We start from the raw sequence: 22792 nt of genomic DNA, 5'->3' as shown, positions 1-22792 counted from the left end.
GCTTATGTTGCTGTTATGCAATGAGGGCTCATGATCGACATAACTATAAAGTGCTTGCTGATCGGCTAAAAGTCTTTCCCTTAAGCTTATGCTTATGCCAACCATGTCCCCACTGGACATAACAGCGACATAAACATAGGCAAAAGAAGAACGCAAGGTTTTTATTTTGTTATGCTTATGGATCTTATGCGTATGTTCGGCCATCACCTTCTTTTATGCCTACGCTCTTGCTCGCGTAGCAAGTGAGGACCGGGCATAAGTGCACCTGACTCCAAATATATTTTTAGCAACGCGTTATCCCGCCCGCAAGGTAAACAAGGTGCCGGTCTCCTGGCAAAATCTCAGACCGGATGGGTTTGATTATTTTTTGATTGTACGCGAAGGAGACCAGAGAGGAAAGGGCAGAAAATACGTGCAAGCTAGCTGAATGAATTCACCATTTGCTGCCTTTATTGATGAAATTTCACAGTTTTATTGATGCGTTTTATCAGTTGTCAACCAAGTATATGAAGTATATGAGCTTATATACGACCTCCTCTTGCAACTGTTGCAAGGTCTGAAAATAATGAAGATGAAAAAATTATGAAAAATTAAGCAAACGCAATGATAAAAGAAGTCGAACAACTTTTACGAACATGCAACATTATGTACGACATCGAATTAACTTGAGAGAACAGCAGATTCAACGTTGTCCGCTATATGTATAGGCGACTCGAGTATTTTTTAGACGGGGCAAATTCATCACGAGACATGCTATACTTAGGTCACGGATCAAGATCCCGCGTACGTCATACAACTGATAGCGTACAAATTTTTAAGCGCTGTATAAAATTTCTCATGCGTCGTGGTTCAGATCTTATAAATCACATTTTCTTCAGTTCTGGCCACGACTTTCGCTCATCAAGGTAAACCAAGGTGTTTACTGAGCAAAGTCTTATAGAGGATGGTTGATACAGCCAGCTTGCCCGTGCACGCAGGAGGGCAGAAGATACCTAGCGTAATGAATTCACAATTTTCTACTCAGTTATATTGATCAAATTTCATGATTCTTTTTTGATAGATGAGGTATATCGTGGGATAATTCTAATCGGGAAGCAGATATGACGTCTTCTAACTGTTGTAGGGCCTTTTTATATGGCTAACAAAATAACAGAACAACCGGCTAACAGCCTCATCGCAGTCTATATTCACAGACGCATCCCAAGTGTTTTGTAAAAGTAGCCGGGGTAATTCATTGCGCGCGATACAAAAATCGCAAACAACATTTAGCATTTAAGGTTGTATGAAGTTGCATTTGTTATAGATAATGTTATAAATCCTACGAACCAAATTTTTGTTTCTGGCAAGGCGTTATTCTGCCCGCACTTGAAGGTAAACCAAGGTGTGCACTTGGCAAAATCTCACAACGGATGAAGGCTTACTTCCGGCTTATACACCAGTACGCGTAATAGACTAGAGAGCAGAATATGCATGCAAGCGACCTAATTCACAATTTGAGTTTTTTAACTAGTCTTTTTTAACGGTTTTATTTATTGACGTGGTATATCTTAAGCTATTAATCCAGGAAAGCTAAAGAAAGCGTGATGAAAATTTGACGGCATCTTCTGTGACACGCTTCTCGACAGTCAGCTACAGTACGTCTCAACTTGAAGAACACTTTACGTGACAAGTCGTACGTGACAAGGACCCGGCAGAAGGATCATCTGAAGTGCCCCTAGCTCCTAACCCCTAAATGTTTTCTTAGCCGTCATAAAAGTCATTTTTCGTCTGATCACATTGGCATGGTGAAAAAAATTATTGTCGTACGGTATTTCTTCGATTTTCTATGAATTTTCAATCTTCGAATAATATAAGGATGGGTCGAGTTTGGTCTGTGACGTCAGCCGGGAAAGCCAGACCTACATGAAATTTGCGGTTTCAATTGTAACGTCAAAAGTCATGGACAGACAATTAACATATCAGAATTTCTGCTAAGGATAAATGAACAGCTGCTGATACTTTAAGCATCTCAGAGTAAATCTTATTTTAAAAAGTTTGAAAAATAGGTCCGCAATGCCTACTCGTGGGCTTATGTTTATTGTTATTCCATTATTTTAAATGTCAGTATTTGGGAGTGAAAGTGCTACAAGTGACTGGAAAGATAAACGTATACAATAATTAATGAATGAGGTAATAGAAAATTTTGTTTTTAATTTGCTGATATTAACATAGACCAGTCATTACAAGTTCTAAGATGGAAAATTTATGGACAGTAGAAGACTTTGTTTAAGTCAAATTAAATTGTGAATATAGCGTCAAGATGGTTTCCTGGAAGTCAGCAGCAATTTATTTTCCAAATTCAATCAAATGACATCCAATATTGTTTCAAAACTGAATCAAGGTCTCGCCAACATAAAATAGATTAAAGCATTACTAACTACGTTAGGCCCAAGCCCTGCTGGGATACAATGTCAATGCCCAGAATTGACAGGTAAAAAAAAGAAAGGTGGTCTAAACACGAGTGATGATAGGTCTAGAGTAAGAAAGAGACCTCAGACACAAGGCAATCCCTTCAAGTTATTTTAAAACAGGATACCCAGTCCTTCCGCGAATAATTTTACCACGCACGTTACATGTATGGTTTCATGGACTTTAATCCCATTTACAGCACCCTGGTGCTTTGATGAGGCTCGGATAAAAGTTTTCCTCGCGTCAAGAGAGGATTAAGGGTAAAAGATTTAATCCACCATCAGTCCCGGGTTCAGAAATAACTAATCCTTTGACGCGTAGCTAGCTCACGTGGACAGCGTAAGCGGCTTTGCACGTATGGAAATAGCTTGTTGTCACGTGTGACCAAATCAAGCAATGTTTGAGCGATTTAATTCAGCACTAGACAAGTTTGGATTGCTCTGTGTCCCATAAAGTTTGACAGTTTTATTTGCTTACTACTTACTACTTGGGGGCTAAGCGCTGGTATAAGGTCTCGGTGGGGTTAGCAAGGGTCACCAATGCTCTCCCCGTAAATGCTGAGAAATACCTTTCCGTCTAATATAGGCTCTGCCAGCGAAGTCATATGTCGCACATCCTCGTCTTCGTAGCCCCTGGTAATGCTAGCAGTAGCTAGCAGCTGAGCGACAGTGGCAAAAGGCGAGTGTTCGGCGCCTTCAAATAACCGGAATCTGTGACTAAGGGAAGGAAAACCCCGACAGAAAAACCCTGGCCCTCCAGGTTGGGGGTTGGGCGTGAGGCCAATCACCTCACCCCATAAAAATATTGTGATTACGGAAACTGGAATCTCAATGTATACAGGCTACAATGGGTGTAGTACAACGACATGCCGGACCCCAGACGATGCCTTTATTAGCTGGGTCGACGGAAGTATGACGACTATGGGTGAAAGCCGAAAGGGGGCCCATTCTCCGAACAGCTCGTTGACAAACCCCAAAACTAAAGTAAAGGTGGGATGTTGGAATGTGAGAACTATGTTCTCGGTAGGAAAAACAGCCCAGATCACAGCTGAGATGACTCGTTATGGCATTGGTATATTAGGGATAAGTGAATGCAGGTGGTCGGGATTTGGACGTTTGAAAGCACGAACAGGCGAAACCATCATATACTCAGGCAGGGACGACGATGTACATCAGAGTGGGGTCGCAATAATCATGTCAAAGAAAGTCGCCCAATGCTTAGACAGCTGGAGACCGATAAGTGACCGCATCGTAGAAGCTCGCTTTTTCTCACGCTTCATCAAGACAACAGTCATCCAGGTCTATGCCCCAACCAACGAGGCAGATGATGAGGTGAAGGACGACTTCTATGAACAGTTACAAAAGACCGTGGATGAAGTGCCGAGGAACGACATGCTCTTGGTCATAGGCGACTGGAATGCAAACGTGGGTGAGCAACAACTTGAAGAGGAAGGCATTGTAGGAAAGTTGGGTATGACAGGGGAGAGGAGCGACAACGGAGAGCGTTTTGTGTCTTTCTGTGCACTGAACAATCTAGCTATTGCTTCGACTATGTTCCCACACAAAGAAATACACAGATACACGTGGACTTCACCAAATGGCCAATATCACAACCAGATCGATCACGTGGCCGTTAGATCCAATTATAAAAGATCAGTACAGGATGTAAGGGCGTATAGGGGTGCAGACTGTGCAAGTGACCACAACCTTGTGATTGCTAAGACACTGCTTAAGCTAAACAGAACAGGCAGGAGAGCAGTACAAGTCAGAAGATACGAGACCGGTAAGCTGAATGTTCCCGAAATTAGGAAGCAATTTCGGTTGGAACTAAAGAACAGGTTCACCTGTTTACTGCTAGAAGATGATTGTGACGTAAATACTGGACAGGAAGAGGAGGGCGAAGTAGCACGTGAGAACGAAGTAGAGAAAAAGTGGAAAAAGATCAAAGACACTTACTGTGAGACGGCCAAGGATGTGCTAGGCTACAGAACAAGGAAGAACAAGAGCTGGATCAGCCCAGAAAGCTGGAAGGGAATTGAAGAAAGGAAACAGCTAAAGCAAAAGTTAGCTGGCACAAGGTCGGAACGTCTTAGGGCAAGGCTGCAGCAGGAATACAGGAATAAAGATCTAGAAGTGAAGAAAAGTTTGAGAAAGGATAAGAGAGAGTGGGCTAACAATATAGCACAAGAGGCAGAGGATGCTGCTAAGTGTGGGCAGATGAAAGATATGTACGATGCTACAAGAAGGCTGTGCTGCGAGCCACCAAAGAAAATTGACATGGTAAGGAACAAGGAAGGCAATTTGTTGACAAAAGAAGAGGAGGTGCAACAAAGATGGAAAGAGCACTTTGCTGAAATACTGAATAGGCCCAACCCAGAACGTGAGGCCGAAGTGATTAGCGACATGGAAGTTATAGAAGAGATACCATCAGGCCCCATAACTAAAGCCGAGATCAGGAGCGCCATCACTAGCATGAAAGCAGGCAAAGCATCTGGCATAGACTGCGTGACAGTTGAACTGCTCAAGGCTGACATTACAACGACAGTCGACGTACTTCACGACCTTTTCCGTGAGATATGGGTCAGTGAGATTGTCCCCGCAGATTGGAGGAAGGGTCTCATTGTCAAGATTGCCAAAAAGGGGGATCTCACCAAGTGTGGAAACTGGCGGGGGATTACTCTGATGTCTATTGCTGCAAAAGTGATGTGCAAGGTATTGATTAGAAGAATATCAGGTGGTGTTGATGCAAAGCTACGGAAGGAGCAAGCTGGTTTCAGGAAAGGAAGGAGTACGATAGAGCAGATACAGTAAACACCCGCATATAAGAACACATGGATTAAGAACATCAGGCTGAAATTTGGCAAATAAAGCACCACTTTTATAAGAACAATATCAGCCTGGAAAAAAAAATAATGTTCTTATAAAATGGGAAGGGTGTCAGATTTGCAGATGTACAGTGGACCTCTACTTTAGGCATTTCAAGGGTGGGGCAGCATATGGATCTGCCACAGAACTATACATACACCCTTCTTGTTACTGTTTTGTTACATTACTGATTACAGTAGACCTATTTGAACATTAGGTTTTTAATTATTGTTCCATCAATTTATGTAATTGTCCAAAAACATAATTAAAATTTCTAGCAACATTTTTTATGCTGTACAGCACTGAATTAAAAAAAATTTAAGAACATTTAAGAACATCCTGAGGCTGATTTTTCACTAAGCATCCGATAAATAAGAACACAATCAGTCTGACCTCTGAAATTGTGTGTTCTTATATGCGGGTGTTTACTGTATTCGTTCTCAGGAACATCGTAGAGCAAGCAGTGGAATGGAACTCCAGCTTATATGTATGCTTTGTCGACTACGAAAAGGCTTTTGACAGCGTTCACAGGAAAACCTTGTGGAAGATCATGGAGAGTTATGGGATACCGTCGAAGCTTGTCAGAATGGTCAACGTAATGTATGATGATAGCCAATGTGCGGTTGTTGACGGTACAGGTCAAACGGACTGGTTTGACGTGAAGTCCGGCGTAAAGCAGGGGTGTAACATGTCAGGGTTTCTGTTCTTACTCGTAATCGACTGGATCATGAGAAGAACAGTAACGGGTGCTAACACTGGCATTAGATGGAAATTGTGGTCCAAGTTAGACGACTTGGACTTTGCTGATGACATTGCTCTTACATCCAGTACGAAATGTCAAATCCAACAGAAAGTGAAAAATCTCAGCACTAACAGCAAGAAAACTGGTTTGAAGATCAACTCTGAAAAGACAAAACTCCTTAGACTGAACACGACCAGCAATGAGAATGTTCAGGTTGACGAACACGATATTGAAGATGTAGAGAGTTTTGTGTACTTGGGTGCACACATCAGCAAGTCAGGTAGCACAGAAGAAGACATCAAAGCAAGGCTAGGGAAAGCAAGGGCTGCATATAGTAAGTTAGATAAGATCTGGAAGAACAGTCAATTTACCTACAAGACTAAGACCAAAATCTTCAAAGCTAATGTCATCTCGGTGTTGCTGTATGGTTGTGAATGCTGGCGAATGACCAAAACAGATGAGAAAAAACTGGATGCGTTCTTACACAAGAGCCCTCGTCGGATATTAAAGATCTACTGGCCAATGCGGATAACAAACGAGGAGATTAGAGCAAGAGCAGGAATGGAGACAATAAGCAAGCAAGTGGCAAGGAGGAGATGGACGTGGCTGGGTCACGTCCTCAGAACGGATCACCACTCACATCCACGAATTGCTCTCACATGGGTACCTGAAGGCAAACGGAAACGGGGTCGACCGCGCGAGACTTGGAGAAGGACTGTAGAAAGGGAGCTGGAAAAGGAAGGTTTAAGAACATGGGCAGCAGCAGCATCGGCTGCGGAGGACAGAACAGCCTGGAGGCAGAGAGCTTACGGCCCAATTCTCCACTTGGAGAACGGATAAATGATGACTTCCTTAAATCACAAAATAATTTATCTGTTGAAAATACCTCCAACTTTTTATTTTTTGTTTAAAAGCCATTACACACAACTGATTATTCCGTCATAAGGATTAATAGCTACCGGCTGCAAGCTACTTTGAACAGTGGATACAGTATACACCTGACTGCAATAACGTTGCGATAGAAAAATGAATTATGCATACATTCTTGGATTTAAAAATTATTCTCGAAGCAGACATGCTTTAAGGTATAACCATAAGTACTGGACTTTTCTTTCTCATGGTATGAGTTACAACGCGAAGAAACCTATCAATTGTTCCCTTTTATTATGTTACTTCATTATTTTATTTTACCATATGCTTATCTTTAGTTTACACTGTCAATTAATTTTATGTATTTCCGGTAGTACGAAAATATGCTATCTAAAAACACGTTCCAATGTAAAATTCTCATTGTACCTGAAGAAGACTGGTTTGGCCAGCCGAAATATAGTACACCTTCAAAAGAATCATCCTACGTTGTGTCGGTTTCTTCTTTCATATTTTTCATTTTAAATGTGAAGCGGATTAGATCACTATTGATCCAACGTATGCCAGCAGGATCATCGTTCCGATTGCTTGCTTTAACATTTTATAATTTTTCGCATGTAACTTTAAGAACAGCGGCACGTTTTCATCATGGCCAGATTCAAGATATGTTATGTAAATCAGTATCGGAATAAAAATTGCAATAAGTACTAGCAGTTCTACTCCTGACATTGAATGTTTTTTCTTCATTGATATTGAATTCAATTCTCGTAGAGTAGTTTCACAGGTCTCAGGTAAACATCTGCTTTCTTCATGAATTTTTCTTTTAGCAAGAGGGTCTGAATGGGGTGGTGGCTTTTTACAGCTAACGGTTATTATTTTGGCTTTTTGCGGTTACCTTTTGACTTCAAATCTTAAAAATTTTTGCCATTGTTGTAAAAAAAGTTAGAAATTAATTGTCATTGTTTAAAAAAGTTAAAAAAGTTAAGGTATTAGGACTATTCCGGAATGAAAAAAGGTATTGTTATAAGAATTGTTGCTTAATATCAAGTCTCCCAGCTTTTCCTTGCACCACCAAGCCAAACGATAAGACACAAAGAAGTCTTGACAAGAGATCTTAAGATTTACGCTTTCGTGGCTAACATTTTATTTTTTACGGTTCACATTTTTTACTGCTAAAACATCTTACGCCTAATTTAACGGCTAAATTTTTTGGCTCGTTTTCCAGCTAACGGTTAACCCCATTGGAACTCTTTGACAACGTTATTGCAATTAGGTGTAAACACACTTTACTAAATTTTGTTGTATGGACTTCAGTAAAAGGATCCAAGTTCCGTCAGCATCCACAGGTTATTCATTCATTCTGCAAATAGGAAGCGCGCAAAATGTTAAGTTAGCGACGTTTATCTCATGAAACCTGCCCATAAGGATCAAAGACGACTTCTTTAAAAGAGTTGGGCTGGAAATATCCGGGGAGGGGGGGGGGGGGGGTGCAATGTACTGGGCAGTCAGTCCTAATAGAGTATGAGTGTTTTCTATCTATGCCGTGCATGAAAAAGAAAAAGAATGCTGAAGAGATTAAAATATATGGGTTATTGACCAATCATGAGGACATTTCTGGATATGTACATGTCCTAACCTTTTCCAGTAGACTAATTGAATTTCGGATTGAATCTCTGTCGTAAAGGGGGGAGGGGGTTGAAGGAAAGGGGAAGCGCTGGATTGGGGAGGGCCACGCCCTCTACTTCGGAATTTAAAGGATCCGCTGCTGTTATCGCAAGACATGAATTTACCTTTTCTTTCCGGGAAACGATAAACTTGATTGGCCCAGGGTCCTCCTTTGCCATCGCTTTTACATTCTTGTGATTCACCGTATATTTTGTATGTTATTTGAGCGGTGGAACTTGTAACACACATACCACCATCTTGAATACCAAACATCTTGTATCGTTGTAGCATTGCAAATACAGCGCACTTTTGGATTGCTTGTTGTCTTGTTTTGTAATCATTGCTTAGTAGGGATGGACTTAAAAAATTGTGATGATTTTTTCCATCCACGCTCTCAATAGCTCGTTCGCTTGAGTCTTTGAAGCATCCAACAGACTCGTACTCCATATATGGTAGTAGAACTGTGAGGGAGAAAAAAAAATCAGCCAAATCTTTTATGGCTTGCTTGATCTTATACAACTGAAAATTTTTGAATGACTAAGGGACCTCTTAGGAAATAAAGATGACAAAAGCTGGTTAGAATGAATACAGAATACAGACAGATTTGATAATGTGCACCAGTTTATTTTCAGTGAGTCTGCATGAAGCATTTGATACGTATACCACAAAGGGAGGTAAGAACATATTGGAATTTCGGAGAACAAATGTTGCAGCTCAAGAAGCAAAATTCTTGGTCTACCATCTCCAATCAGCTTATTAAAATTCATTTTATTTTTCAATCTGTTGTTTTGACCACACGTGGTTAAACGTAAGTCCTCACCTCTGAACTGACATGGATTAAATAGTGGTGAACTTTTTTTTTTCTCAATACATGGATTTCCATTTATATTGTCCGTATAGAACGTTATTCCCTCATGTGGGTAGTTTGCTTCATCAATTTTTTTAAAAAATTTTATCTTATAGAATATTTTTCTTTCTTGATTTAATTCAATTTTCAGGTAGCCTAGGCTTGATACGTTCAAATAGTTATTCAGGCTTATTCCGAACGTAGTTAATGGAGGGAATGGTTATTAAACCCGACAAACTGAATTTCTTTGTTTTAGGTTTTTGTTCGCTTTTTTCGCCTTGACCGTGCACAAAACACAATAGTTACTCACTCCGTACTGAGGAAATGACCAATAGAAACGTTTTGGTTACGTAATTCATGCATAGTGTATGAGCGCAAAGCAAAAGATTGTGCACGGTCGCGGACGTTCCAACATAAATCTTGGCATCTTTGTTTGCTCCTTTGATGTTTGCCGGGCTTCATAACCATTTCCCTCTAAAAACTATATGTTCTGAAATACAACCATCTATCATACCATCAACGCTGTTATAATCATAATTATAGACATTGTTGTTAGCCCCCATTGCTGAGCACTCAGTCTCGCCGTGGCCAAACTTGGCAAAACTCTTTACAGTATCGGCGCCACTGAAGCACTGCCCGTTGGACGTAACAACATACACTTTATGTTCCCTCTTCTTGGCTGCGAGAGCACACTTCCTTACGGCATCTTGTCTTGCAATGTAGTTACCATCTAGCATAGGGTCCCGTCCTTCTAGGCTAGGGATGGCACGAGCTTGTGAGTCCTGGAAACATCCAAGCTTTCGATAGTCATAATATGTAAACGGCGAAAGAACGTCTGTGAATGACAAAACGTGAGAAGAATTAATGTTGTAAAAAGAAATATCACTGGGATGTTTTTTGTTTCTTTATTTTAGTCGTGTTATAATTACGTGTTACATACTTTATAATTAACCTTACTCAAACCAAGAGAGGACATTTCAAGGGCCGTTAGACAAAGTGTCATGTGTTAACCAACGGTCATTTCCATGATGATGACAATAAGTCGATGACTTTCGGTATGATTTAATTATTATTTAAGGTGGCTCTGTAGGGTAATCATTCATGGCGTTGCGCGCGCAAGTGTTATGTTTTGAATGCTGTTTTTGCATTCGCTTTCACACCTAGTCCTCTCAAACTTATTACACGTAATAAGCAATGATTAAATAGTGTTTTGCTATCATCTCTGTTAAAATTTTGGGATTTAGTCTTAAATAAGAAATGCCCAAACAAAAGTGCTTTTTACTGTTTTTATGGCTTTATTTGTGATTTTCATGAATTTCCTTCGATGAAATCTTCCAAAATTTTTACATCACATCGCTTCCAGCGGGATACGAATTTTAAACACGAAAAAAGTAGGGGTTGTAAAAGCAGTTTTTTCGATATTTTCAAATTTATGTCCTTTACCGCTGCCAAAAATCTGGTCTTATAGATTTCCGTGAAAAACGAGCTCCGACTAAAGTAAAATATTTTCTACCAATCTGCCAAATTTTACGGAATTTCACCGAAGGAAACGCGAGAAAATTCACTGTCAGTTTTGCTTTTTGTGCTCGTGTTGACGTAATAAAATATCGAAAAACACTGACGTTTCCTTTGAGCGAGGGAGGGAGCCACCTAACAAACCTCTAAGAAATAAAGATGATGGATTATAAAAAAATCAGCAGGTCAGCTGTCAGTTCCAAGAAAATAAATACATAACAGAGAAGAAGTACGTAACAGAGAATCAGCTCGTTAGCTGTCAGTTTACAATTATCCTTGTGACTGTACCTTCCATGGTTCCTGTCAGATTGTAAACCTGATTAGCCCCGGCTCCTCCTTTTCCGTCATTCTTACAATCCTGTGATTTACCGTGCTTGCCATACACCTTGTGTGCATTGGGGCTACCAACACACATGCCGCCATCTTGAATTGCAAACATTTTATATCCGCGTGCCAAGGCTGCCACAGCGCACTTTTGAATAGCATGATTTCTCAGTAGATAGCTATATTTGAGAAGAACGTCGCTTCTTTCCATGGATGGAATAGCACTTACATCTTTGTTTTTGTAACAGCCAAGTGATTCGTACTTAACAGAGGACAGAAAATCTGAAGACAAGGGTATTGATGTAGTATTAGAATAGATTAGCTCGCATGTATAAATTCATAGCATAACGAAAAAAGTAGTGCATTATTAAAGCCGAAAGGTTTTTTCAATTCAAGCAAAACTTTCGGCTTGATTTTTTCCCAGAAATTACCAGTGGTGAATGGAACAGCATTTTCAACAATTTCCGAAAAAAGAACTTCATATCGTTGTAAATATCTTAACGGGAATCTCTGTTCCATTTGGTTTCCACCCTAGAATTTCTGGAATGTTTGGTTGAATGGTTTGTATTTAAAAAATTTAACAGTTTTCTGAAGTTTCGGGAACTTCCTAAGCAATTTTTGAAATTATTTTTCAACCGTTTCCAAAGCTGCGGATGTTTTTTGCTGAGTAGGAAGCGCCCGAGTAGGAAGCGCCCGTCACTTTCTTACATCTAAACAGTCATGTTTTGTATTAAGAACTAAAGTTTAAGCGCGCACAATGATTTGTCATTTTTCAAACTGTTCAAGCTAATTCTTAATTTGAATCGCGGTATCCAAATTAACAAATAATTTGGACAGTTCCGTGTGCAGTGCATTAAACAATTGACTATGAACAGACTCAACGAAACCTAAAAGAGGAACTCCTGGGCCGGGTTGTTCAAAGCCTGATGAAGTTTACCCAGGATAAGCGAAAATTTTGCGGTGAGGTTTTCTGTTTATGTTGTTTGGCCTTCTGAATTTGAATAATCTCAAACTACAAACAACGTACGCAGTGAGTAAACTTTTCTTCAGCCATTTTAAAGCGAAGAAATGAAAAAAAAAAAAATTCAAAGGAATCGTATGCGAATTTTTTTCTTTATGAGCCGTGAAAAGGAGTACAAAAGTTACAAGTACGAAGACAGCCGAGGGCTTCACGAAAACGTTTCCTAAATGACCGCTTCTGACTGTTTCTGCGTCAGTAAGTCGTTTGAGGGGCAGGTTTTGGATCTAAACACACACATTATTTCACTTGGGAAATGGCCGAGGAGTTCGCTCGCTGTTCGGCGGGCATTATTCGTTGTTTTTTCCCTCGTTTTTTGTCCAATTGCCGGCTTGCAACGTTCAAAATGCATAGAGAAGTTACAAATCGTTGGTACCGCGTCTTTCTTGAGTACAAGTCGACGAGGCTTATCAGAGGGTCCCAACAAACTCCCTACCGCAAGATTTTGTTCAAAGCTGTCTTCGGTTAAGTGTTCTGCGCAAACGCGCGAATGTTTCGAGGGCGTAATGTATTCTCTTTTCATTTTTATAAGCCATCGATGCTCTTTTCAGTTTTGGGTCCTGGGGGAACTTGAGCTAACTTTGGATTTTGAATGCCTGTGTGGTTTTCCTTTGAAGTTCACTGTAAACTTGAAAACAAAACAGTTTCAAATTTCTCGTGTTTCTTGAGCTCACTAACAGTGACGTCACAAGTTTTATTTCCGACAATTATCCCGACTGCTCCACGATTATGAAGGATAAAAATCGGTGATTTTAACATTCCAATATCTCTGCAGTGCTTCGTCCAATTTGTTTGAAACTTCAGAATATGTTTATTTTATACTTAATTAATACATTGGACTCAAGTGAAAGAAATGTCTAAATTTTGGTTCATTTGACCTTTCAGTTAACCTGGATTGAGCCCGCGATCTAATCAGAACACCAGTACTTAGGCAGCAGTCAACTTCAAAAAGTAGGTGAGATCTAAACTTGCGCTCACAGAATGGTCACGTGATAGTACCAGCGGATACCTTGTTTTGACAGGAATGGAAAGCGCCTCAAGCATAAATGCGCTGTTACGTGATTTTCCCGTCAAGTGTAGTCGTGTTTTGTATTGACATATAATTTGTATTCCGGATAAATTAGGTCCTTCAGCCACCGCAGGTATATTGCCTCCATGCAAAACTCTTTATCAATTCAATTATAATGTCAACCTAATACAATACAAGCGCGCATGATAAATTTTTAAATTTTCAAACTTTTCAAGTTAGTTCTTAATTTGCTCTGTGGGCAATCTCATTAACAGGTTGTGTGATAGATCCCAGACAAATTTGAAAATACTTGAATTCAAAGAATTTTTATGTAGCCAGTCCTATGACTAATCCACCTTGTATCCATGTTAAAGTGTGCACTTCAGTGGCCCAAGGTCCTCCTTTTCCATCACTTTTGCAATCTCGGGAGACGCCATATTTGTTAAAGTCTTTCAGCGTTGGACTACCACACACATACCACCATTTTGAATACCCACAATTGGATATCCACGACCTTTTCCAACCAGAATGCATTTCTTGACAGCATGTTTTCTTGTGGTATAGTTGCCGTCAAGAAGGTGGTCTTTTCCTTCAAGGATTTCCATGGCTGGCACAGGGAGGTCTTTGTAACATCCCCGAGGAATGCCATGCTCTGCTATTAGAGCTGTAATGCAACATATAGTGGAACAATGAACGATGGGTGCGTCACGCATGTGCAGCGACTAGAAAAATTTAAAATATATTTTTTTTCTAGTCACAAATTTGGGGCTCTTTCGGTGAGCAAAAGACAGTGCCTACCCAGTATATGTAGATTTAATTTGACTTTCTAAATTAGAACGAGGCCTAATTGTCATGGGCTCATATGGAACCAGAGGCTGAAATAGTTCCTGGATTTAAACAAATAGCAACTTTAACCACACAACGCTAAAATGTCATTGTCTTTTATAAGCTCTAGCTCATTGCTCTTTCAATGGTTCGGTTAATTCAGCAAAGAAATCTACGTCTGACATACCTTTCGTTTTAAGCACTTCAAGAGGTAAGTCCGTGTAGTTTGTTTCTTTACTTGATAAGACAAGAACTAACGAATCGTTGCGCACATATATTCAAAGTTGGTCCATAACATACCTTCAATCCCACTTGTAAGGTAAACATGACTCGCCCCTGATGAACCTTTTCCATCGCTTTTACAATCCTGTGAGATTCCAAACTTGTTGAAAGTTGGGTTAACAGATCTACTGACAAGACATGAGCCGCCATCATGAATAGCGAAAACATCATATCGTTTCTTCATGGCCACCAATGCGCATTTCTCAGTTGCATCTGTTCTTAGCTTGTAGTCAGCGTCAAGAACATCCGGGTCTTTTCCTTCCAGAACAGTCATCCCCATGTTGTATTTGTAACATCCAAGTGATTTGTACTCAATCGCAGAATAGAGATCTACAAGGCATGCATTAACCATGTAATTGAGATGAATTGGTTAACAAATACCTCATGGTTCAGCTACTATGTTATACGGCTACCTGCAAATTATGGTCTGCTCTTGCCTAAGTCCGTCTAAACGTGTTTTCCTGCCCATAATATTCTACTCATGCGTAAATGAAAGCACGCTCTTGTGTGAAACATCGCAGATCGCTGCCCTGAGCTGTGAAAACAATTATTGAACACAGTTACCGGATAGTATCGTGATTTGTCTCACAGATTAAGTATTTGCCTCAACCTTCGACTTCGGCAAATAATTGATCTACTCGCCACTGACAAATCAGCCTGTACAGGTCTATAACGTGTTGGTAATAAGTGACGAGCCAAAAGGATTCCTGGCGAGGGGCAAAAAAATTAGTAGCTATAGTTACGAAAGATGAGAGAACTCCTTAACCTGGGTACGATAAAAATTTGAAAATTACTCGGGAAATCTTTTCATTGTGGTTCATTTTGTCTTTTCGAGAAACAAATTGGGAATTTTAACCAAATAACTAATTCTTAAAAAAAAATTTTCTAAGGGGCTCAGAATCACATTAAAACTGATTATGAAATAAGGTGATTCTGACTACTTCATTACAATATCTTAAAATTAACTTGCTAAGTTTTCTGTGCTTTGTCAATAAGACGAAAAATTATCATATAACGTTCTCCACGCAGCAGTTGATATCAAGGGATTACAGATTTAATTGAACATCTTTAAATTTTCCTGTTGAATCATCGGGCAGATACTTTAGTAGGGAGTGTTAGCAAAACACAACGGCGACGGTAACGAGAACGTCACCGAACAAAAGGTTTAATGAGCAGAACAGTGGTTCTGCACGTGCGTTTTGAATATTTGTACATTTCTTTGCCGTCCTCTGCAAAGCAACAACGTGAACTGACGATGTCGTACGTATTTTGGAGAACGTGTACCCCAATGGCTAATTTGTCGTGTGTTCCTTTGGGATTGAAGGCTGTCAATGTATATTTAGCCTGAGCAGGGCTTTAGACCAATAGGCGAACTGAACAGATCTACACAGTTGTGACATTCGAAGGTAAAATTTATATACTCTTTTGAAAAGGCGTCGTCCTCGGCGTCGCCGTCGTCATTGCTAAAACCAAACACGGGAAGATGACAAGTATCTAGAAAAATATTTATTTACTTGCTTAGTTTCTTGTGCTGTGTTAATTAGACGAAAAATTATCATAGAACATTCACAACGGCGTTTCGACAAAAAAAGAATTTCAGGGAGTTTTACATTCTTTGTCTTTTACAACATTGGGCTGATACTATGCCAAACACGAGAAGATGATAAGTGTTGTAAGCCACCCTCAGAAATAAAATCACTTATCTACAAAACTATTTACGTCATTCACTTATAAATAGAAAGGTTATTTAGCTCGCTGTTATTCACGACAGCTCCGCGGCCTCTTAATATCGCACTGTCTTGAAAGAAAATTGTCGCTGTACTATGTGGCCTCCTCCCCTTCATTGTTTAATAGGTTTCATTTATTTTTATAAATAACAAATAAACAAAGTGATCATACCCTTGATTCCTCCAATAACATAAACATGGTTTGTTTTCTTCCCTCCTCTTCCATCGCTTTTGCACTGACTTGACGTGCCATATTTCTGAAAGGCCTTGTGCGCGGTGGAACTACTTAAGCACATGCCGCCATCTTGAAGAGCAAACACTTTGTTCCCGCGTTGCTTAGCTACAAATGCACACTTTTCTATTGCATCTATTCTCCGTTTGCAGTTCGCTCTATCCAGACGCGGGTCCTGTCCCTCAAGGTTAGGGATCGCCCGTGACCACGATATGTCTTCGAAACATCCAATTGATGTGATGTTAACGGAATCAGAAAAGTCTGAAATAATAACGACGTATTAGCAACGTTTAGGGGCGTAGCGTACATTTCTCATGAAGAACGCATCGAAGACAAAATTAATCGGGCGCCGAAGGGCGTGAGCCGCTCGGTGGTTTTGGAGCATGGCCCACTCCTTGTATACGGGTGTGGCGCCTGCAGTACAAGTAGCAGGTAAAACCGAGCTGAGCTGTCCCACTCAAACGACACGATAATAGATGTTTTCTTTGCAGCTAGCAAAATATTAAGGCAATGCTTAAGTTGCTTTGGCCTCTTCTAATACTTAACTGGGTAAATCTGAGTTTGATTTGACAAGGAATAGCACATTTTGTTCTCAATGGCACAACTATTATGCTGCCTGGTGACAGCGTTGAAAGAGCGAATTACCGAGTGCGGGCGACCCATTCTTGGCGCCAAATTAAGAGCTTTCATTCGAGCCACAAAATGTTTCATATTTTCCTCATTTTTAACTTGGAAATTTGTAGTGGTGGGACGATTTCACTCCATCACTCCTTCACTCCTTCACTTCCTGTTAGACATTTGCAATCCTGGGGGAACTCCCATATGAGAAGGTCAGGGATGCTCGTGCGCGTCGGAAAATTTGATACCACTTAAAGCGGAATAGGTTCGATTACTTGCCACTGTTCAAGAAAGGATCTCCCGCGCACTTGTAGACCCCACTCGCGTACTCGAGAGATCAGCGGAAAACAAATAACGTTTCTTTTATTATCATTTCTTCGACTGCTCCCTAAAGGATACTTTGACAGCTAAGGATGGTGACGTTTCGTCATCAACACTCTAATTGAGACCAGAATTCCTGATTTGTACCCGAGACGATGAGCATCCCCAGTCTTTTCATACTGGAGTCCTTTCGGGTTTCGAACATCGCGCTGTCCAAGGCCGTTTTACAGTCGATTACACCGTGTCTAGTTAGTCGTTCTTTGAATTTCTGACGCAAGTACTCAATATCTTACCACAGAAATGATCTACATTGAATAGATTTTCGCACGAACATTTTTATATATAGAAGCTATTAAGTTATAAATAGCTCATTTCCCGAAGGTGTCCGCTTATATAAGTTTAACCGTACTCGATTGCCGAAAACTGAGGGGATATTGAAAATCACAAAATTGATGAGCTGTATGAATGTTCGAATTATGATTCAATCCGTGATTAAAAGTTTTGGACGATCAACAGACAAGAGAATTGAGGAGAATTCGAACTACGCGTTTCGCTATATTTCAAAGATAAATACATTGACACATTAATAAAGCTTTTGCTTACTTACTTACATGGCGAAATGATTTGAACAAAATAGTTGATAAATAGAAAACAAAAGGCATTACACAAGACTGGGAGTTCCGAGGGGTCACTAATATCGCCTTGGAAAGGGAAGAAGAAAAAAGAAAAGAAAAGTTATTACAACATGGGGGATTGGTATTTGGTAACCCATCCAAGCATGAAGGAACCCCGCCGAACAGGGTCTAACTTTGTTGAGCGGACGAGTCGACGCGGTGCTGTCTTTGTGGTATTATGACCCTACGTTGCGTAACTTTTTTTTGTTTCTAAGATCTCTCAAAAGGTGACAAAGATAGAAAAAAATCACTGATAGCAAAAATCGCCTGGGAAAATAAAGAACGAAAAAAATAGAAATGAAAATGACAATCCGATTATACTTGCTTTGCTGATCGGACAAGAAGCGTACCTTCTTTATAATTGTCTCGAACGGGAATCACCAATAACTTCATGAATGTTTCAAACGTTGCCACATCTCCTCGTGTATTCTCTCACCGTTGCGTTTTGCCAGTGTGCTTTAACTTTAACTTAACCTACGGATTAAAACCTTAAGTCGGTGCATGGCATCAAAATTGTCACTGCATGTTGTCTGATAGACAATCCATTTTCCAAGTTCAGTGGCTCATAGCCACTTTGATTCTACAGAAAAAAAATAGTTGCTGTTTGCCAGAATAATACGATTTAGATCTAAAACGGTTCATAAGTGTTGAAAACTGATAATCTCCACTCCGAGCTGTAAGTACCTTGAAGAAAACTTTATAGGGATAACCGGATACCACGTTAAGTCGACAAAACGTTCAATTGAAGTGAACTGAGTTAAAGGAGTCAAAAGAATCTAAAACAATAAGAACGTATTAGCCACTGGCACGTCGTTTAGAGCTGCAGGAGCTTGGATATTGTAATCGCATATCTCTGTTTGTTTCTCATACTACATTTTGGCAACTGTTTACACTCTGAAAGTGAAGAAGGATCATCGCAGTAAATTTTCCAATTTAAGCAATTGGAAAGAAGAAGCCTGAAAAAATCAGGGCTTCAACGGTTTACACTCCGTACTATAGAAATGACGTCATGAAATGACGTCATGATGCTGAACTCTGTTCTATCCGGGCTTTTTTTTTTGTCTTGAGGAGCTGGAGGTGGGTATTCAAGGCCATAGCCTGTAACTCTTAAAGCATGAAAGCTTTGATAAAACAAGAGACCACTTTATTTTCTCTTGGATAAGGTCATGTGATAGGATTATGCAAATGATGACCACTTCCTGGGAAAGGCTGAGTGAAGTTCACTGAACAGTGAACCTTCGATACATTACTGTCTTATTACACATCAACAAACAAAACAGTCAAGATACTCAGTGACGATTAAAATACATACCTGCACTGCCAAGATGCAAACTTGCACAGAGAACTAAAACAAAGATTTTCATCATTCTGAGGGAAAAGAGAATATGTTCCTATAAGTCGTGAGAGAGAACATCAGCAGCATTTTCAAGATACTAGCAATAAGACAATTTATAACGAAAATAAATGAAGTAGTTTTTTTAATTCTTAAAATTAAAACCTTTAACTTTTTAATAGAATTACATAACGCACAACACAAATGTAGTGTATAGGTTTTTGTACATATTTAGTAGTTTCTTGTTTTACTTTTAACCTTAACTTGTATAAATAAAGCTTTTATCATCATCATCATCATCATCATCATCATTATTATTACTGTAGTCCAAATTATAATAAATTACGCAGTGGAAACGAGTTGTTTATATTACTAAAATTACCAGTTTTGCTAGATACCAACAAAACGGTAATCACATACTGTGAAATATTCTCAATCTATCGAATACTTCGATGAAAGACATATTTATTACGAAGGCAGAAATTATACTTTACATGTAAAAAAACGGCAGTAAACACCAGTTGAGCTTCTAGTATTTATGACAAGAAGTTTTATTTTTGTAAAAATGTACAAACAACATAGAGTATAATAACACTCGTTCGAATATATAGCGATCTCCGTTCATCTCAGCGAAGTGAACTTCGACAGTTACAACGCTCATTCGATAAGTGATCAGTTGAAACTCCGGCTCTATATATTCTCTCCTCGGAGTAAAACCAGTGGGAGCAACTTAGTCTTTCCAACTCCTTTCAAATTCAACTCAGCATTTTCGTCTGCAAGATTTAAGATCTGTTTCGTAATTTTCATAGGAAAAGCACACGTTTTCATGAACCACAACTCGACCAGATTATACTGCACAAGACACTTTTAGCTACTTTTCGATCCTTATCTTAAAATTAAACTAAAAAGCGAGCTTTGAAACGATCGTTCTTCCCTTGAAAGCCATTAGTAGCCGAAAGTTGAGCTTACGTCCAGTTTGTGATTGACAGCTGTTGTCTCATCAGCCAATCAACTTACTTGAACAATTCTAACAAGGATTGTGACTGGCTTATTTTAGCGTGCGTTATGAGAAGACAGATCTACGCTAACGGCACTTTTCCTCGATTGAAAATAAATTTTGGTTTGGAGATATTAGTTGAATGTGCGGGGAAATGAATGGATTCTTTATCATAAAGCAAAATAAAGAAGCCTCGACTGTGCTCTGTTCTATAGTAAAGAACTTAGGAAACGTTTGACCACTCAAAAAGTAGGGAGAAACACCGAGAGTACGTCTCGTGTTTGCCCCGCGCCCCTACAATTCAGTTGTGCTCTAGTACGGAGGCGAGAACGTCTACACTTCCATGATTTCTTCTCTGATTTTCAAGCCGAGGACGACCGAAACAACATATTTACTTTTATTGTTTTTGAATGTGATCAGGAAGCTTACGATCTGCAAAACTTCCACGGCTAGCCTGCAGGAGTCAGGGCCGTAGCCAGAAAACAAATTATAAGTGAGGAAATGTCCATCGTTAAGTTCTCTTCCTTGGTATTTTGAAATGAGCTACTTTCCCCCTTCAGAAAAAACAGCAACGGACAAAAAAGAAAAAATGACTGAGGCACGCACCTCAGTCTGTTTGTCTCATGATACTGACTACAGCCCTGAGAGGTGTAAAATATGAATTTTGATATAATAAATCTTCATTGATGACTAAATACCATGCAGTCCAACATTGTCATCTGTAACAATCTTTGTTTTTGAGTATTAGTCCATTTGACACCTGCCGTACCCGCGACATCCGAGAACATGGCGATTTTTTAATATGCTAACAGTAACTTGGGAAATTCCTCAACTAGGAAACTTAACTAGAATACTCTCAAGAAGTTGAAGGAAGAATTTACCTTCAAAATTTGTGAAACTTTACATTGTCGGGCATTCAGTCTGATTTAAGACCGTTCTCGGCTGCCTTCCAGAGATGTAGCCTCTTCGAACAAAAAATTAAAAAAAATATATATATATTTCGACGGACCAATGTCGGCCATTTCGGCTTCAAGGAAAGAATCGCGAGGAGAATTCGAATTTAAGAAGGGGGTTAGGTATGTTCTTAATATTTTGGTCAATCTAAATGCATGAACATTCCTGAGAGAAGTAAACAGTATTCCATCTAGCTACTGATTACCAATCTTTGAAGTACATGAAGATGGTGAGCCGGCAATTTTGAAACTATTGATAAACTTTCGCCTTTACAATATTAATGTACACAGCATTCGATAGAGCATTTCTTTTCATTCGCACTATAGTGACGTTATATCAATTTATACCTCTCTAAACCTTAAGAATTCGTTTTCGGAAAATCCAGTTGAAATGAAAATTTGACGCTTGTCTTATATAAACAACAAACATGCTTTCTTTAGACAGTCGAGACCTTAAGCAATGACAACGGCGACCCCGAGGACAACGCATAGTAAAATATGAATTTGCAATTGGGCATGTAGATCTGCTCAGTGCGCCTATTCGTCTCAGAACTTACTCAAGCCGAATGCTTACCGCTGGCGGTCCAAATGAAAATGTGAAGAAACGAGTTTATATATTACTCTCGGATTTCACAATTGTCTAGATCTGTTCAGTGCGCCTTCTGGTCTCAGAACTTCCTCAAGCTAAATGAGTAACGCTAGCATTTAAATCCAAATGAAAATACACAAAAAAAAAAAAAAAAAAAAAAAAAATAGCAGCTGTACGTTGTTCGTGTTCTCCAAAATACGCAGAACTTAGTCATTTTACGTTGTTGTTTTGCAGAGGACAGCAAAGAAATGTACAAAGATTTATAACGGACGTGCAAAGCCATTGTTCTGCTCATTAAACTTTTTGTTTGGCGACGTTCTCGTTGCCGTTGCAGTCGTGGTTTGCTTAAGCTCTGTAGTGAAACATGCAAACAACCCAAGTCACATATATATACAAGATTCAGGATTTAATTTAAAACTTTTTAAAATACCTTTGCTGTTATTAAGGGAATTGTCTCGCACAGTTGTCGTTCTGTTCCAATACCTGAAAAACAGAATTCGAGGAAAGGCACTAATTTCAAATGATATATCTATATATGTGTGTAACTTCGATAGCCGAGTTTCATTACCTTTGTTCAGTTTGCCAGAGTCTTTATCCAGAAGTCTGACGATATGTACCAGGCAAAACTGCAGCAAAATTTGACGAGAACGCAGTCTACTGAGGCTATTTAATAGGCGTTAAATGATACTTCTTCCGGATTCTTGTCACCCCGGCTTTTCCCCTGAGTTGAAACGTGACTGAATCATTAAACGTGTCAGGTAAGGAGCCATCCTTTTTTTCTACCACATGTACACTTTGTTACACCTTCCTGAAAATTAGACTAGCTTACACTGTACCTCCTCAATGAACGAAATCATTAAATTTGATCAATAAACGAAGCAGATTGTAAATATTCATTTAGCTAGCATGCACGTATCAGTTTTGCCCTTTACCGGTTCTTCT

General features: G+C 39.5%; 1 protein-coding gene and 1 pseudogene across 2 annotated transcripts; one reads left to right on the top strand and one right to left on the bottom strand.

The window, feature by feature from the left end:
• The first annotated feature begins 3359 nt into the window (after window positions 1–3359).
• Window positions 3360–6894, top strand: LOC149106662 (uncharacterized). The gene is made up of 2 exons (XM_089297373.1): window positions 3360–5254; window positions 5757–6894. The coding sequence occupies exons 1-2, from the start codon at window positions 3360–3362 to the stop codon at window positions 6892–6894; spliced, it is 3033 nt and encodes a 1010-aa protein (XP_089153499.1).
• A 28-nt stretch (window positions 6895–6922) lies between these two features.
• On the bottom strand, window positions 6923–22490 carry LOC110061173 (uncharacterized; annotated as a pseudogene). The gene is made up of 9 exons (XR_016209742.1): window positions 22419–22490; window positions 22281–22333; window positions 19291–19346; window positions 16306–16626; window positions 14425–14736; window positions 13656–13963; window positions 11237–11554; window positions 9948–10268; window positions 6923–8281 (listed from the first exon to the last, which is right to left on the bottom strand). The product of XR_016209742.1 is annotated as an uncharacterized LOC110061173 (transcript).
• Window positions 22491–22792: the final 302 nt, after the last annotated feature.

The sequence above is a fragment of the Orbicella faveolata genome, unplaced genomic scaffold (assembly GCF_042242905.1).
Source record: "Orbicella faveolata isolate gen_17 unplaced genomic scaffold, um_ofav_v1 contig_3, whole genome shotgun sequence".
In the NCBI taxonomy this organism is placed as follows: domain Eukaryota; kingdom Metazoa; phylum Cnidaria; class Anthozoa; order Scleractinia; family Merulinidae; genus Orbicella; species Orbicella faveolata.
Note: the sequence above shows the minus strand (reverse complement) of the source record. Positions and strands in the feature narration are given on the sequence as shown.